Source organism: Anser cygnoides, chromosome 23, assembly GCF_040182565.1.
Source record: "Anser cygnoides isolate HZ-2024a breed goose chromosome 23, Taihu_goose_T2T_genome, whole genome shotgun sequence".
In the NCBI taxonomy this organism is placed as follows: Eukaryota; Metazoa; Chordata; class Aves; order Anseriformes; family Anatidae; genus Anser; species Anser cygnoides.
Genome location: NC_089895.1, coordinates 3899304 through 3915444, shown reverse-complemented (window position 1 = coordinate 3915444; position 16141 = coordinate 3899304). Strand labels below are relative to the sequence as shown.

The 16141-nt window shown below is 42.6% G+C and overlaps 2 protein-coding genes across 2 annotated transcripts; both read left to right on the top strand.

Annotated features, from left to right (window-relative positions):
- The first annotated feature begins 27 nt into the window (after positions 1-27).
- PGD (phosphogluconate dehydrogenase) lies at positions 28-11776 on the top strand. The gene is made up of 13 exons (XM_048067742.2): positions 28-166; positions 383-458; positions 884-1063; positions 1204-1269; positions 2462-2580; positions 3986-4055; positions 4432-4566; positions 5228-5417; positions 7883-8013; positions 8268-8401; positions 8738-8837; positions 10329-10451; positions 11489-11776. The coding sequence occupies exons 1-13, from the start codon at positions 159-161 to the stop codon at positions 11606-11608; spliced, it is 1452 nt and encodes a 483-aa protein (XP_047923699.1). The 5' UTR covers positions 28-158; the 3' UTR covers positions 11609-11776.
- Positions 11777-12743: 967 nt separating this feature from the next.
- Positions 12744-16141, top strand: CENPS (centromere protein S). The gene is made up of 5 exons (XM_048067749.2): positions 12744-12898; positions 13199-13322; positions 13670-13703; positions 14328-14394; positions 15546-16141. The coding sequence occupies exons 1-5, from the start codon at positions 12800-12802 to the stop codon at positions 15699-15701; spliced, it is 480 nt and encodes a 159-aa protein (XP_047923706.1). The 5' UTR covers positions 12744-12799; the 3' UTR covers positions 15702-16141.

The following is a 16141-nucleotide window of genomic DNA, read 5'->3' as shown; positions in this document are numbered from 1 at the left end:
CTCCCTCCCGAACCCTCAGCCCATGGGCAGTGGGGCGGGGCCTGGCGGCGGGACCCAATGGGCGCGCTCTGCCCTCGCCCCGCCCCTTGGGTGCCGCTGAGGGAGCGAGGCGGGAGGGGGGAGCCGCGCACCGGGACCCGAGCGCCGCCGCCGCCGCCATGGCCGAGTGAGGGCGGGGGGGGGGGGGGGCACCGGGTCCCGGGGGGGTCCTGAGGGGGCCGAGGGGGGCTGAGAGGGTCCTGAGGGGGCTGTGGGGGCTGTTGGGGCTGTGGGGGCCGGGTTGGCTGCCGGCCGGGTCAGGGCGTGGGTGCTCCCGGTGGGCGCTCCCTGTGGGCGCTGCTGGCGGCGACTCGCTGACATTTCTCCTTCTCCCCCTCCGCAGAGCCGACATCGCCCTGATCGGCCTGGCCGTGATGGGCCAGAACCTGATCCTGAACATGGACGACCACGGCTTTGTGGTGAGCCGAGGGAAGCGCTGCCTGGCCGCACCCGGGCGCGCAGCCCGTATTTCCCCTGTGGTAGCCCGCTGGGTGCTGGTTTTCCCTCGTAATTATCACCCCGGCTGTCCTTTGTCCCGTTTCCAGCGAAAAGCAGCCCTGCGTGCCCGCGCTGAGCCAGCCACCTGATGCATGGCTTACACATCAGCACCTTTTTCGCTGAAGCGTGCTTTAGGCTTGGCTCTTAGCAATGGGCTCCCGAGGTGCTTGCAGAGACACGCTGCAAGTTAGAGGCTCGGCCCTGCTCGGTGCCTTCAGGTGGAAGCGGGAGAGCACACGGCATCAGGCCTTACTTGTGTAATTTGTAGCCTGAGCTAAAGTAGCTGTTCAGCTGGCGGCTTTTATTAACACGCTTTTATTGACACGTTATTAACGCGTTCTTCCAGGTCTGCGCTTTTAACAGGACGGTTTCCAAAGTGGATGACTTTCTGGCGAACGAGGCCAAAGGAACCAAAGTGATCGGCGCCCACAGCCTGGAGGAGATGGTTTCGAAGCTGAAGAAGCCCCGGCGCATCATCTTGCTGGTGAAGGCTGGAAGTGCGGTGGATGACTTCATCAATAAACTGGTGAGGCAAACCTTCTTTCTAACTGTGATTTCCCTCTGTTTCTTAGAGAAGCTTCCTCTGGAAGATTTCAGTTATTTGTCAGTAATAAATTTTTGAGTCTAGGCAAAAAAAAACACAAAATGCTGATTTATTTTTGGCAGGTGCCTTTGCTGGAGACTGGAGACATCATAATTGATGGTGGGAATTCTGAGTACAGAGATACCACGGTAAGCCTGCTTTCTGCCCAAAGTGGGTGAATAAAATACACTTCCCGTGATTCTTTCTCCTTGATCGTGAGAACAGTCAGTCATCTCCCCTCAGGAAAGGCCAAGCTGAGTTCTGTGCAGAACTAGATCATGCAGTGTATTAAAAATCAGTTGTTGCAGTAGATAGGGACTGTTTTACAAATATATTTCTTATTTTAAGTTTCCCAAATTATCAAAGGATATTTTACTGACATCTTCTGAAGAGTGAAGGCTCTTAGAAAAAGTCTTGTTACAGTCTTAAGGAGCTTTCAGGAAGAATTGAAAATCTAAGGGTATTTATTGAATTGGTCTTGTGTGCTAGGAGCTGACAAGGTCCTGAAATACAGGTTCTGAAGTAGTACGGACAGTATTGCATTTGTTATTGTTATTTGTATTGTTATTGCTCTCTTCTGCATGACTGTGGGAAGATCCAGTAAGACAGAACTGCTGGTTTGACTGTCTTGGTAATGAAAGCAGCAATGATCTGGTTGTTGAATACTTTTTTTTTTTTTTTTTTTAAAGGCCTACATATGAGCAGGCTGTAACTGTTGAAATTACGTTAGCCTGTCTGGGATGATTACATGAAAGTGTTGCACACAAATTGGTACTTCTGAATCTTAGAGGGGATACTGGTATTAGCCCTTCTGCTTTCGCGTTCCTGTTTTTCGATAAGTGACTTGGCCAAGCCAGAGTTAAAAACAGGTATTAAATGAGGTTTAATACTTGGAGAGCTTGCAGCTCCGCTTACAGATCTCAGCCTGTGTTTCTCTTCCACTCAAGAGGAATTAGCTTCCCATGTAGTTGTCCAGAATTGCACCTTTGCTGCATAATGAACTCAGCAACTTGGGCCTAATCTGCCTCCCCCACGTCTTTGCACACAGCATGTATCACCTGGCACTTACTTGTGAGCCTTTTCCAGCCTCGATACGGTGCTCTTTTCTCTGGTGGTTACAAGGAATTTGTTCTCTCGGCACGTCTCTTTTGCAAGGATCCATGTCAAAGCAACAGGAAGTTTCCTAACGTTCACTTTGTCGTACAAGCTTTCTCTGAAGTTGTCTGCTAGCATGTTCAAAGCAGAGTTGAAAACCTAATTTAGATCTGATTTGCTAACCTTTGTTTATAAGGCTCTGGCATTAAAAGAAATTAATTAATGTTGCTCCTCTTTTTGTTCCAGAGACGTTGTAAGGAGCTGATGAAAAAGGGCATCTTATTTGTTGGAAGCGGTGTGAGTGGTGGAGAGGAGGGTGCCCGATATGGTCCCTCACTCATGCCAGGAGGAGCCAAAGAAGCCTGGTAAGCATGAGCTTGTATATTCTTCAGTCTGGCCTGCAATAATCATCTTCTGTTCATGTTAAAAGCTGAGGGAGGAAAAGAGGAGGGACATGGGTGTGGAGAGAACAAGATATGTTGCCAGCTTACTTCCTCAAGGCTCAAGATTTCTCAACATATCTGGGGTCATCCGCCAGTGAGGATTTTCATAGCAGGAAAAACTAGGTCAGGTTTTTATTTCAGGGAATCACAGGCAAAAGTAATACCGACAGAAATCTAGAGGTAGAAATGTGTGGAAGAGGAGAAAGTACTTTTTTTTTTTTTAATTAGTTTAAGCAAAATCCCTATTTCTTTATTATGATTTTTCGTTTGGGGCCCTGTGCACTCGGAAAGCTGTTAGCCATAACATGGGCAGCAGCATACATCACTGTATTGACATGCATCGTTAAGGGAGGCTTCACTACATGTTTGTCTTTTTTTTTTTTTTTGCAAATTTCTGCCTTGCTCCCCTACTGTTTTGTACCCAAGTTAACGTACCAGTGATGTTCATATTTGACTTTATCCCTGATTGCCCATTTTCTCTGCAAAGGTAGAAATAAAAGGGGTTTTCCAGGCTTTACCTGTGCTTTAGAATCTCAAGTCCCTGTCCCTTCCTTTGCTTTAGCATTTCACACCAGTAAGAGCCTGTCCAAATTTGACGGCACAAAGCCAGCGACAACGTAACAGTTATCTCTGCTGCCTGGTCTTCTTTTTGCTATAAAAAGCTCTATGAAGACAGCTTCTATTTGCCACCCTTGCCTGAACTTTGCCCCCCCTCTTTCATTGCGCCTGCAGCCCATGTGCCACCCATGCTCCTTTCCCAGTGGTTACTTTAGCTTGCTTCAGACTTGGCGTTCTGTAATGCTCTCTTGCTGGCTTGGAAATTTACCATGCGATGGGGAGCCTGATGGTCGCAGAAGCTCCTAGTTACTGAAGTAGGGCAAGTTACTGTATCCTGACTCGCATTCATGGAGTTTATTCCCTCCTTCCTCTCCTCCTCCAGATCACCCTGGATTTTTCTTGTAGCTATTGAGCAGAATTTGGCTTTGCTTCAGCTCTGCCACTGATCCTCTCCGAGTATGAGCCTGTATCATAACCTGCCTTGGTTTCCCCATCTGTAAAATGGAGAAAGTGATATTTGGACTCTTTTAGGTACACTAAGCTTGTCTGCACAGTGCTTTAAGTGTATGACATGGGCTGTCCCCGTTTCTTGCAGTGTCTAGTTCTGGGAAAAGCATACTTTTTTTGACATTGCTGTGTGTTGTGTATGTCAGCCTGCCAGCATGCCCTCACCCCATCCTTCCAGAAGGATGTATCACACTGATGGATTTTCTCTTGTGGTGTTTGTGCCCTCTGCTTATCTGTTGAGCCGTATTATTTCTCCCCACAGGCCCCATATCAAGACCATATTCCAAAGCATTGCTGCTAAAGTGGGATCTGGGGAACCTTGTTGTGACTGGGTAAATATTTATTTGATACTGACCTTACCTTGTGTAGGCAGCTTGGTTGCTGAAGCTAATGCATAAAATGCTAATAAAGCTAGCCACTGTGCTACGTTGATATTTCTGGCTGACTGCATTCAATTCAGATTTACTCTGAACCGAACTCTGATAACTTATCCAATACAGTGGAAGAACAAAGTTTTATGGCTGGGTTGTGAGGCGGGGAAGCAAAGTGAACCAAAGTGGTTAGACTCATAGCATTTTCAGTTAGTACCTAGCTGATAAAGCTTTCTTAGGCGGAAGGAATCCATAGGTAGGTATTAAACAGTGGACATGGTGACAGCAGTGTTTCTGATGGCATTTTTAATTTCTTTTTTTTTATGTTTCCTGACAGGTAGGGGATGAGGGTGCTGGACACTTTGTGAAGATGGTGCACAACGGGATTGAATATGGAGACATGCAGCTGATCTGTGAGGCCTACCACCTGATGAAAGATGTGGTGGGCATGGAGCATGATGAGATGTCGAAGGTAATTTGTAGATTTTAGTGCCTTCCCTTGAGGCTTGGTGTCTGCTGTTGATAGGGGCAGCTTAAAGCTGCTGTAATTAAGTGAAATGAATATTTCTGACACACTTTGTGCCAAGGACAGGTGAGCTTCAAAATGAGGTAGGGGGCAGGAAGCACTTACACCTCAATGTTTATAGAAATTATCTGAACTCTCCCATTCTACAGCTGATTTCTCCCCAGAAAGCAACTTCATGCCAGAAAAAAAAGCTAGTACAAGACTGAGCTTTATAATCAACCAAACAAATCTTGCCTGAAGCAAGTTGATAAGTGTGTTGTATGTTGAAAGACTAGTTCTGCTTCCAGCCCTCAGTGCCTGTGGCGATAGCTAACAGGACCAGCTCTGCTTCTGCCTTTCCATTTGGAAATGGATGCCCTGCAGCTGTGTTTCTGGGGTGTCCTTCCAGCGCAGGGCTTCTGAGCAGTGCTGTTTCAGTGGTGCAGAAATCATTGGTAGCTGTGGCAAGATACCAATAACCAGTAACTGAGATAAGATGAACACTGTAAGAATACATATGTATCTATATGTATAGATATATTAGTAAATCAGTAGATATATATGTTAGATGTATAGTAAATTGGTGTGTATATATGTATGTCTACATATACTTTTTCTTCACTTCCAGGTATTTCAGGAATGGAATAAGACGGAGCTGGACTCTTTCCTGATAGAAATCACTGCCAATATTCTCAAATTCAAAGACAGTGATGGCAAGTACCTCCTCCCAAAGATCAAGGACAGTGCAGGACAAAAGGGCACGGGGAAGTGGACAGCAATTTCTGCCCTGGAGTACGGAGTCCCTGTCACACTCATAGGTAACCAGTTTTTTGATCCAGCCTTGTCTCTCCTACCTGCACACAGCACATCACACTAAGGAGCACGTAATTCACAGTGATCTCAGAAATGAGCCCATACTAGGGCTTGGCCCACAGAAGAGGCTGTTGCAGTCTTTCTACTCTTGACTGCTGTTAACTCTGTTCTTCTTTGCTGAGCTTGTTTTCACCTGGTTTCTCAAATGTCTGTAGTACTGTTACTGCACCGTTGTACGTGGTATCTTTGCAGTGCTGGTGATTACTTAGTGACAGGTGAATGTAACTCAGTGTCATGCTAGATTATTGAGGCAGCATTCCTCTCAGTCATCCTCTGCTTTATCTCCTGCTCCCAAGCCCATCATCGCCTTGAAAGTTTTTTTTTTTTTTTATAAAAAAAAAGGCAGGGAGGGAAACCCCAAACCTCGTTGCTTGCACACTGCTCGATAAGTACTTCTTTTTCAGATATCTATTTAAGCATTTCCTTCTCCTTTTTCTGTGTTTCACTGTAACTAGACAAAAACACAACGGCTGGACCATGGTATGGGTTGAGGAGCACAGACATATTTTTACAGTGGCAAACTGCTACCCTGTGATGGTGACTGCTGTTTTTCCATCGTGGCAGTTGGTTGTGGTGTTTGTTTATACGCTGTGGAATGGTGCTGGGTTTTGTTTTGTGGCTAATACAGCCACTCACTGAAAGCCAAACTACGATGATAGGAATGTATTTTGTAATTACTTTAGATTGTATCCCTAAAGCGTGTGAGAATTTACCTGTCCACATCCATACCTGCCCTTTTATCCAGCCTGGCCTCAGAGTTGTGACACCTGAGTTGTAATAGATTTGCAACATGTTCAGAGTGCTCTTAGCACAGGTCCCATGTGGACTTTCCCTTTGAGTAAGTACGATAATGACTCCAAAGATTCTTTGCTCTCAAACTGGCTTTATTGTTCACGCTTTCTCTACCTCCTTTTCCCTTCCCAAGTCCTGCTGTATTACAAGACAAGGTAAACTGTATTCAGTGTGCTAAAGGGAGTAACTGCAGGGATAGCTATGACAGAAATGTGGCTGCATTGCAACAACGTATTTTTACAAAACAAGCTTTGTAAATAGTTCTAGTATTTTACTACAGCTATAGTCTTTCAGTTGTAGGCTTGAAAAACAAAGATTTTCACTTGTGCTATTAATATTCCCTAGTTTAGGGTTCCTGCAAAGATTAAGGGTGGAGGACACACTCCGTGATGAGTCCTCTGCAATGCCAGGGTAGCACTGTTAGGTAATGATCGGTAGATAAGGAAGTATGTGTAATCACCCTTGTGCAAACATGGCCATTCTTAGGGCAGTTGCTGTGCGTGTGGTTTTATTGCATAAACATGACTTGCAGACTTCTTGTAAAAGCAGCGTCATGCTGCCTCTGCTTTTTCCTGATTTCCCCCCCCTCCTTCTTCTCCCCAGCTGCAGAAGGAAGTTTTTGCAGAAATGGAGAGGAGCCAGCTCTGATTTTGATATGGTCTGTTAATCCTGCTGCTGGGAGGGTCCAGAATCCTGTGAAAATGTGACTCATGACACATTCACCTTTTTTTTTTTTTTTTTAATTTACAGCTCACTTAAAAGGAAGAAGGGAAAGTTCAGTATGAAAGCTATAAAAACCTTAATTACTTTCCTTCTATCAGACACTGGAAAAGAAGCTTTTTTTTTTTTTTTTTCATTTGCCAACTCTGTTTTCAATTGCAAATAAGTACAACTTAAAGCAGCATGATTAGGAATCAGATCAAGAGATTGGCATTCAGGCTTATTCTTTAGCAGCTGAAGATACAGCTTGGATAACTCCTTAGTCCTGGCAAATGATGTTTAATAACCTGCTTAATGATGTTGTAAAACTGTCTTGTGGGTTTCTGGAAACTAGTGTTGTGGGCCTACCAAATTTGTTAAGTTTATTTCCTCATATAAGTTAACTTCTTTGTTCAAACCTGCTGATTTACTGTTGATTCTAGTTATGGTTACTTTGTGTGTGTGTATTTCAAAGCACATTTAGTGTTTTGATGTGAGCTGGCATTTATGCAACAGCTTTTTATCTTCAAGGTATGTTAGAAGAATTAGTGAAGTCAACAAGCCTTGCACTGCTGTGCAAGACTATCTGCTTTCTGTGGTTAGGGAGGAGTATTAAAACAGCTAAAACCTAAGAGCTGGTGCTGGTTCCTGAGGTTAAATTTTCATTTGGATAACTTTGTTTTTTTCCTTTATCATTTCAAAGCTGTATCAGATGGTATTTACCCAGTGGTTGTGGTGGCTGGCAGTTTGGCCCCTCAGTAACGCAGCTGAAATAATTAATTTGTACACTTCTCTTCTCATTTGACTGAGCAGTGGCTCATCATACAGAGGCACTGTGTATTAGGACAGGTATCTCAAGTAGACCTTACCGGTGATGCAGATCTTGCTAATTGTCTGCTCTTTCCTTCCCTGGGTAAAGGTGAAGCTGTGTTTGCACGGTGCCTGTCTTCCCTCAAGGATGAGAGAGTACAGGCCAGCAAGCTGCTGAAAGGGCCTAAAGTGACTCAATTTAGTGGGGACAAGAAAGCCTTTCTGGAGGACATACGCAAGGTGAGTCATTGCGCTTTGCAGAGTACTCTGTTAAAGCTGCAGATCAAAGAAAGTTTTGGATGCGGTAAACCTTGGTGAGAAGCTCTTATGTTTGCCTTTCATGACAGGTGTTGCCTGCTTTCAGCCATCCCATTTTGGGTTGCGTAGTGGTGTCCGCAGAGCAAAATGTGGACTAAATAGAGCATGTCAATCGTAAAGTTTCTTGTTCAATTTTGTGGAAGTTCTCTTTGAATATATGTTGTGGGTTTTTTTAGGCCCTGTATGCATCCAAGATTATCTCGTATGCCCAAGGCTTCATGCTGCTGCGACAAGCAGCCAAAGAATTTGGTTGGACACTGAATTACGGTGGCATTGCATTGATGTGGAGGGGAGGCTGCATCATCAGAAGGTAATTGGGATGAATTGTAATTTAGTTACTGAGGGGAGAAGAGAAGGCAATTTTCTTTATGCAGCGCTAAACTGAGAAGCCTGGAAATCTTCTTGGGAAATCCATGGAGTTAATCAGCTGATAATACACCAGGTTTCTCTAGTCAGCATTAGAGATTACCAGATGACACCAATTTTCTGGTGGCTTAGCCACTGTTGATCTTTGTTTTGTTTTCATCTTTCCTGATGTTTGGAAACAGTCTGTCTGTCAGTCAAATCTTGGCACTGTAATTTTTGGATTCTGGGCCACTGTAGAAAGATACGAAATTTGATTCCTGCTTTACATGTTTCTGCCTAGTGTGTTCCTGGGAAAAATCAAAGATGCTTTTGATCGAAACCCTGAGCTCCAGAATTTGCTGTTGGATGATTTCTTTAAGACAGCTGTTGAAAAATGTCAGGTGAGTTTCCAAGGAAGAAAAAGCATAAAAACAGCAGTATAACTTCTTCAGCTTGTTTCTTTCACAAGTATATCCACACTGAAAAATGAAAAGGTAAAAAGAACATCTTTGAATCCTATTTAAGTAGCATCCTTAATCGCAAAGATCTCTAACCAATCCTTAAGCTATTTACAACTGTGTTTGTGCATCTGTACACATGTGAGCAAGAATTAATCATTATGGTTTCAAGGCATTCTTTTTCAATAGACCATACCAGTCTTACAATATCAGGATGGGAAGTAAACTGTATAATTGGAGCTGGCTGAAATTGCACAAGCAAGTTACTATGAAGAAGTGGGCTATACTGAGATCCAAATTAGAATTTTGCCAGACACCAGGGTTAGTGACCTGTTCTTCAAAAATACCTACAAATGCCTCTTGCCTCTGATTCACCAAAAAGTTGGAAGATGTTAGTTCTAAACAAAGAAAAGCTTTTGCATCACTTTATTAATTATCATTCAGATATATCAAGCTGCAAACCAAGGTCTTACATAATGTTGCAATGTATATTTATGCTGTGAACATCAAGATAATGCAGAACCAAATGAACATACAGTCCTTGTGTCGTGGTTCTTCTCTTGAACACTAGCTAAGCTACCATTAGAAACTAAAGGTTTCCATTTAACCATTACGGAAGAACCTTAAGCTGGAATATATGAATTCAGTAGAACCACCATGTCAGGAAAAAAAAGTCTAGCCTGTATGAACATTCTCTTGTCTGCCATGTATCTTGCTCATACTATGCACTTGGATTTTAGTGGTACAAAGTATAAAGCTCTGATCTGTTACTGTTGCTTGTGGTAGCAGAAAAATAACAGTGTTCCAGACCCCGCTATTCATTAGATTTAGGTCTGTCCAAACAGTGTTCTGACTCGGACAGGAGATGACAGGCAGAACTAAAACCAGATTATCTGGCAAACAAAGCAGTCATATATTATCATTAATAATTCTTTTTATTGAATCTGAATATTCCATGCAGGTTACTAAATCAGATATACAGATAAAATAATGATTATCCACGTGTTTGTATGAAGCAATGTGCTGACCTCTTATGCCCTTGTGTGGGTTGTTGTACTGTGTGTGCTCGATTAGATGTCCTGAAAATGTCTCAATGTTTGTTCGGTATTTTTGCAACTGTGTTCATGCTTTTGGGATGCACAGATGATATTTATGCAAAAGAACAGCATCATTGTTTGAGTTGTTTGACAGCATATGAAGTATATACCTGCACTTTTATTTTCCTGTTTGCTAACTCTGTCTCACTTGCTTTTATTTTGGATTGACCTTCTTTATGTAAAATCAGGAATCTACCACTGCATTTGCTCAGATGTAGATTTTATATGATGTGAAATAGCATGTGCTATTATACTAGAATAGTTTGTGTGCCTGCATATACATTTGAGCAAGCACTGAAAAGTTGTTTTTTTATTAATATTCTCTCCCCTCCTCCAGGACTCCTGGCGACGTGTAATCAGTACTGGAGTCCAGATTGGTATTCCTATGCCCTGCTTCACTACAGCACTTTCTTTTTATGATGGATACAGACATGAAATGCTACCAGCTAACCTGGTTCAGGTAGGTGCCTGAAATAGTGTGGTATATCATCTATCTACTGAAATATCATTGTGTTGCTATTTAAGTACTGATCTAAGGACCATGATGGCAGTGCCTCATACTCTGCCATTGTAAAAATATAGACATAGATTGCCTAGTATAATTCTTTGAAACCTGAAATTCAAGACAGAAAAAGACTATAATATGTCTGGTCATAGAATGTCAGAGGTAGTGGTATGAGAGTGCCCAGCATGTGTTAGCATTCTGTCTGTGAACTAGAGATAATGATACTGTTGTTTAAAAAACCGTATCCTTTACCTGGTGTGCCATAAGCCAATTCTCACACAGCCAGGAGAGAGATTGCACCCAATGCTGTCATCTTTGTTACATTTATATATTAAATTTGTGTGTATTCTATCAATCTAATACATATTCATTCTAATCTACCTGAGTTGTGTAAGTATGTGGCGTCTTTCTTCTTGGTTCCTGTTCAGGCCCTTCCTTTCTTTGGGCATCCTTGGTGGTCTTCCCTGATGAAGTACCCTAACCCCGTTTATCCATATATATGGTTGCATGTCACCAAAGGACAGCTTAAGGCTACTTTCTCTTGCCAACTTTCCTTTGTTTCTTCCAGAAGTAGCGTCTGTTCTTGATCAAAGGTTAAAAGTTAAATGTAATTTTTATCATGTACTACATAAATGATAATTGATTAAAGGGGCACTCAATTAAACACAGACAATACCTCTTTTCCAAAGGAGAGTTTGTTCCATTACAATGCCGTTGGATCAAAATGCTATGTAAAAAAAAGTATACATCTTTGGACTTTTGGATGTATGTGCTTGTCTTTTAGGTTAGTATGCAGAACAAAATTATAGTATTAATAAATGTTTCATTGTAGTTTTACTTAATAATGAGAAAGTAAGTATGAATGTTACAATATCAGAGTTGGATCTTATTTCTTGAATTCATATACTCAAGTCTCAATAAGTGCAATTCCTAGTACTCGTATGACTGTGATATTCATGTGTCTTTTTACTTTGTGTGTGTTCTTTTTCTAGGCTCAGCGTGATTACTTTGGTGCACATACATATGAATTATTATCGAAGCCAGGTGTATTTATCCATACTAACTGGACAGGCCATGGAGGAAATGTGTCTTCTTCTGCCTACAATGTCTAATGGAAATATTTCCTTTGAAGACAAGATACTGTAGATCTCAGATGTACCTCCTTGAACACCCCTTTTTACTGTACTGTGCTAGAACTTGTGTTTGCACACTTTTGTAATAACTGTGGATATATTTCATATATCATATAAGAGAGCTAAATAAACCTGCTTATAAATGTATTGAGATATTTTCTTTCCTCTGCTGTTGGCCAAAACTGGCTAAAATGTTTTTGTGCAGTGTTTCATAGAATACATTTTAATGTGCTAATATTTTTATTGTATTATAGTGCATAAACACATAGGAATCGAGATAGAGAAGCCTGCATTTCAATAATCGCTAAAGTGGAGAGTGGCAGACAGTGAGCACAGTAACGCTACACAAGATTCCAGGGAGGTAAAGGGCTTTTGTCTCTGATTGTTTATTTGTAACAGGCAGTAGTTTGGTTCTTAAAGATTGATTCCTGGGTGTTCGCCTGCATACAGTACTGCACAGTGAGCTGTGTTTGCTTTCTGTGCAAGGGTGTAGGGTGGGATGGGTCACTGAGAAAATCCAATACAAATCAAGGGTGTCAAGACTGGTATTCCTGTCACCAAGCAATTCTCTGTCCAGCTGCTGTTCCTAGTTCATGCTATCTTTATGTTCCTAGCTTAAAACTGATGGCTTAGCTGCCATCTTCACCAAACCTCCCTCCTTTTTTTTGCTTCCTCCTCCCTGCTCCAATTAAAAGTACCTGTGGTAGCATGCAAAATTGTCTCTGTTTACTTGATACCCTCTTCCTTCAAAGCCCTCAGCTTTAGATTACTGAAACTTCACCTGGGTACTTGTACCTTTATTTCACAGAACCTATCAGGCATTAAATTTTGCGCTGTGAGCTGTTTACTGTATTGAGACAGCTACTTAACAGTTACCAGTGGAATATCAGTATGATTAACAAAAGATAGGCTTCAATTTAAAGCAACTCTTTGCAGATTTTGTTGTAAAGTGAAGAGATACCATGGAACACCTGGGTGACACTGCAGGCAGTAGCCATAATTGAAGCATCGTGAGCATTTAAGTAGTTTGCCCTAACGTGTGCGGTGTAGGTCCTTGGTATTACAATTTTCTGTGGTGAACAGTAGCAACAGCTGTGTCAGGGCGTTACAGCAGAGGGACGAGGGGCGGCTGGGGCTGGGGCTCCCCTCAGCGGCCGGGAGGGGCCCGACATGGCGGCGGCGCGGCCCCGCCTCCGCGCTGGGCGGGAAACCGCGCCCGGGCCGGCGATGGAGGAGGCGGGCGACGAGCAGCGGGTGCTGCTCACCCAGGTACGGTGAGGCCTGGGCTGCCTCCGCCGCCTCCTCCTCTTCCTCCTTTTCCACCGCCGCTTTCCCCCGCTGCCCCCTCCTCTGGAAACAGGACCGGCCCCAGCGCGGCCGGAGGGGGCCTCGCCGGGACAAGATGGAGCCGGGGCGGGAGCGTGTGGGGCACTGAGGGGCAGAGGGGGTGTCGCGGCGGGCTGGGGGCTGTGTGGCTGCACAGCCGCTTTCTTGTGACAGAATTTGTAATTTCCGCGAGAGATCGGCTGTCGGTCTGCGGGGAACTGACCTGTCAGTCTGACCTTTCAGAGGCTGCGGGCTGCGGTTCACTACACGGCCGGCTGCCTGTGCCAGGACGTCGCTGAGGACAAGGGCGTGCAGTTCAGCAAGCAGGCCGTCGCGGCCATCGCGGAGATCACCTTCAGGCAGTGTGGTACCACGTTTGTGTCCTAATTACCTGGCCACCGGCACTGGCTGGAGATCGGGTGCTTTAAAAGAAACAGCCGTTAAACTAGGTGTCACGGATGTGTCACTTCTTGCGTCACGATTTTAGAAGTGCAAGAAGTTGTAGTTCTGTTTTTCAGACCTACAAAAAAGCATTTAAGCGTAAGCGAAATATTTTTATGGGCCACCTGCAGCAGTGACACACAAGAACAAGTTATGATTACTTCTTATAACTTACATTGACAATTTGCAGCTGCACCTTTGTTTTTTCTGTATTATGTATCTCTTCCTAATCAGACAGCATTTTAAAATCCATGGTGTCTGTTTTTTCTCCAGAAAACTTTGCAAGAGACCTCGAAATGTTTGCCAGGTAGGTAGTAGGACACTTGATCACTGTAAAAGCAGCTCAAATAACTGCATAATCTTTAAAATGTGTCTTGTAATTCAAGATTTAAAGGGCTCTGTTGACTGATTAAATAGTGGCCGTGAAGTTAGGAAATAGATATGCTGCTACAGCTTCTTCCTCATCTTTGAAGCCAATTTATGTGGTACAAGTGATTGTTAAGACTAATGGCCACAGAAAATTGTCACATTAATTGATATGTAGCGGTGCTGGATGGTTTGGGAGTGACAGATGCTTGCTACCATGCCTGTGGTTCATCTAGTTGCTCCAAGGTGGTAAGGGAATGTTTTAAGGAATCTGTTTGGTGCTCTGAGTCAAAACCACCTCAGTAGCCTACTGGGAAGTAAGAGCAAGCAGCAGTGCCTGATATTCTCTTTGCTAAATTCTACTGTTTCTACACATAAGTGTATTTAGATGTACACATGCACACTTGAAAAAAGGCTTTTCTATGTTGTAGCTGGAAAAGTTGTCATTGTTGGTTACCGGGTCCCTATTAAGCTGCATTAGTTCAGAGTCTGTATTACATGCTCTATGACCTTTTACAACTGGTGTTGGCAAACACATCAAGGGGTGTTTTTTAATTATATGCAGGCATGCAAAACGAAGCACAGTCAATTCAGAAGATGTGAAGCTTTTGGCTAGAAGGAGCAATTCTTTGGTGAGATTCACTGTATTTTCTGTCTCACAACACCACTTAAACCAATTGATTAATTCCAAAAAGCATCTGAATGGAGTGTATAAATGATGAAGCGACTGTTGCTTAAGCAATTCAAATTATTTATAGATGATGGATAGGCATGATTCAATGATTTAATTTTTTTTTTCTTCATGATGCTACGCTTCACTGTGGGAACACAGATCTGACTGCAGTTCAAGCAACAATGTTCTGGTTGCATCAGAGCTGCTGAGGTTTCAAGTACGAAAATACAACAAAGAAACACTATTTTTTTTTTGCTGATGTTGTATTCCTTTATTTTAGCCTAAGGTCAGGAACAGCTTGCATCCATGTCGATTTGCTGAGTCTCCTAACATTAATTTAGGGATTATTCACATTATTGTATTCTCTTATGTGCCAACCTATATAAACTTTGGTGGACTTAAATTGACTTGTTTTAAGGCATACGTGTGAATGCTTACATGAAGAAGAAGACAGTATCTTCACAAGGAGGATGCTCTTGTCAGTATCTAATAATTGGTAACTGCTAAAATTATGTTCAGTATGTTGTAGAATCCAGGAGGCTTACCTTTGCTTGTCAAGGTTTTTCAAGATTCTACAGTATAAACAGATGCTTCTTTTCAAAAATAGAATGTCTGTGTAAATGAATACACCTCATTTGAAGAATACTTTGAATGCTAATTTTAATTTTTTGTGTTTTGTCCCCTTCTGTCTGTGTGATTTGAAATATGCAACATGAACCTACTGTGAGAAGGCATAATAAGCGCTGGAGCTGAATTTTGTGTTCTTAACTATTGTGCATCATGTCTAGCAGGTGCAGAGGAATCTTACAATGTTTCAATACTCTGATTATGTCTCGGCAAACTCCAAGTAACTGCTAATGTTGCTGTCTTAGTTCTAGTGATGGATGCAAGATAGATTTGTAAATCTTAGTTTTGCTAGGGCACTGCAGTGTCTGAGGATATCCAGCTGAGACTGAGGGCTTTGTGCAAAAATTAAAACTGGTTGATACATGTAAGTTTTTTAGGGGTGACTTTCTTATTTTTTTGTAATAGGAGTTTGCCCATTTAGTTTATCTTAAGATACATGAACAAAGTTCTTCGTTAGATTACTGATTAGTTTATTGTTCTCAGCTAAAGTATATCACACAGAAGAGTGAAGAGCTCACATCAAATAACATGGAGCAAAAGGAGAAGAAGAAAAAGAAGTCCAGTGCAGCTAAGGGAAGGAGAACTTCTGAGGAACAAGAAGCACCGGTGTCTGAAAGTGAAGATTCCAACATGGCATGATTTACCTTTCAAGTAACTTCTCTGGTCGTTTTCTCATACTGTCCTAGAAGACCAAAGTTAGCGTACCAGCGATTGCCCTTGCAGGTTAGCAACAGTAACAAGTCTTTACTTTTTTAGGTGAACATGATTAGTTGTATTTTTTGTTCCAAAACTGAAAGGGCTGTCAGAATTCAGCAATGTATGCAGCCAAAATGCCTGGATTGCTCATTAAACACTATCTTACTGTTATTTAAAAGAAAATCCTTTACTGAAAGAGTTTAAAGCAAAGCATTCCCACTGAGCGTAGGGCCTCAGTATGTGCAACTCCCTCCATGCAACAACTTAGTTTTTCTACTAATTGATCTCTTCCTCATTTCCACTTCTGTTTTTTTAGGTATTATATTTTCTTTTTATTAGGCATATCGCTTGTTCTCTTGACAATTAAAGCATATTGTGTGTAA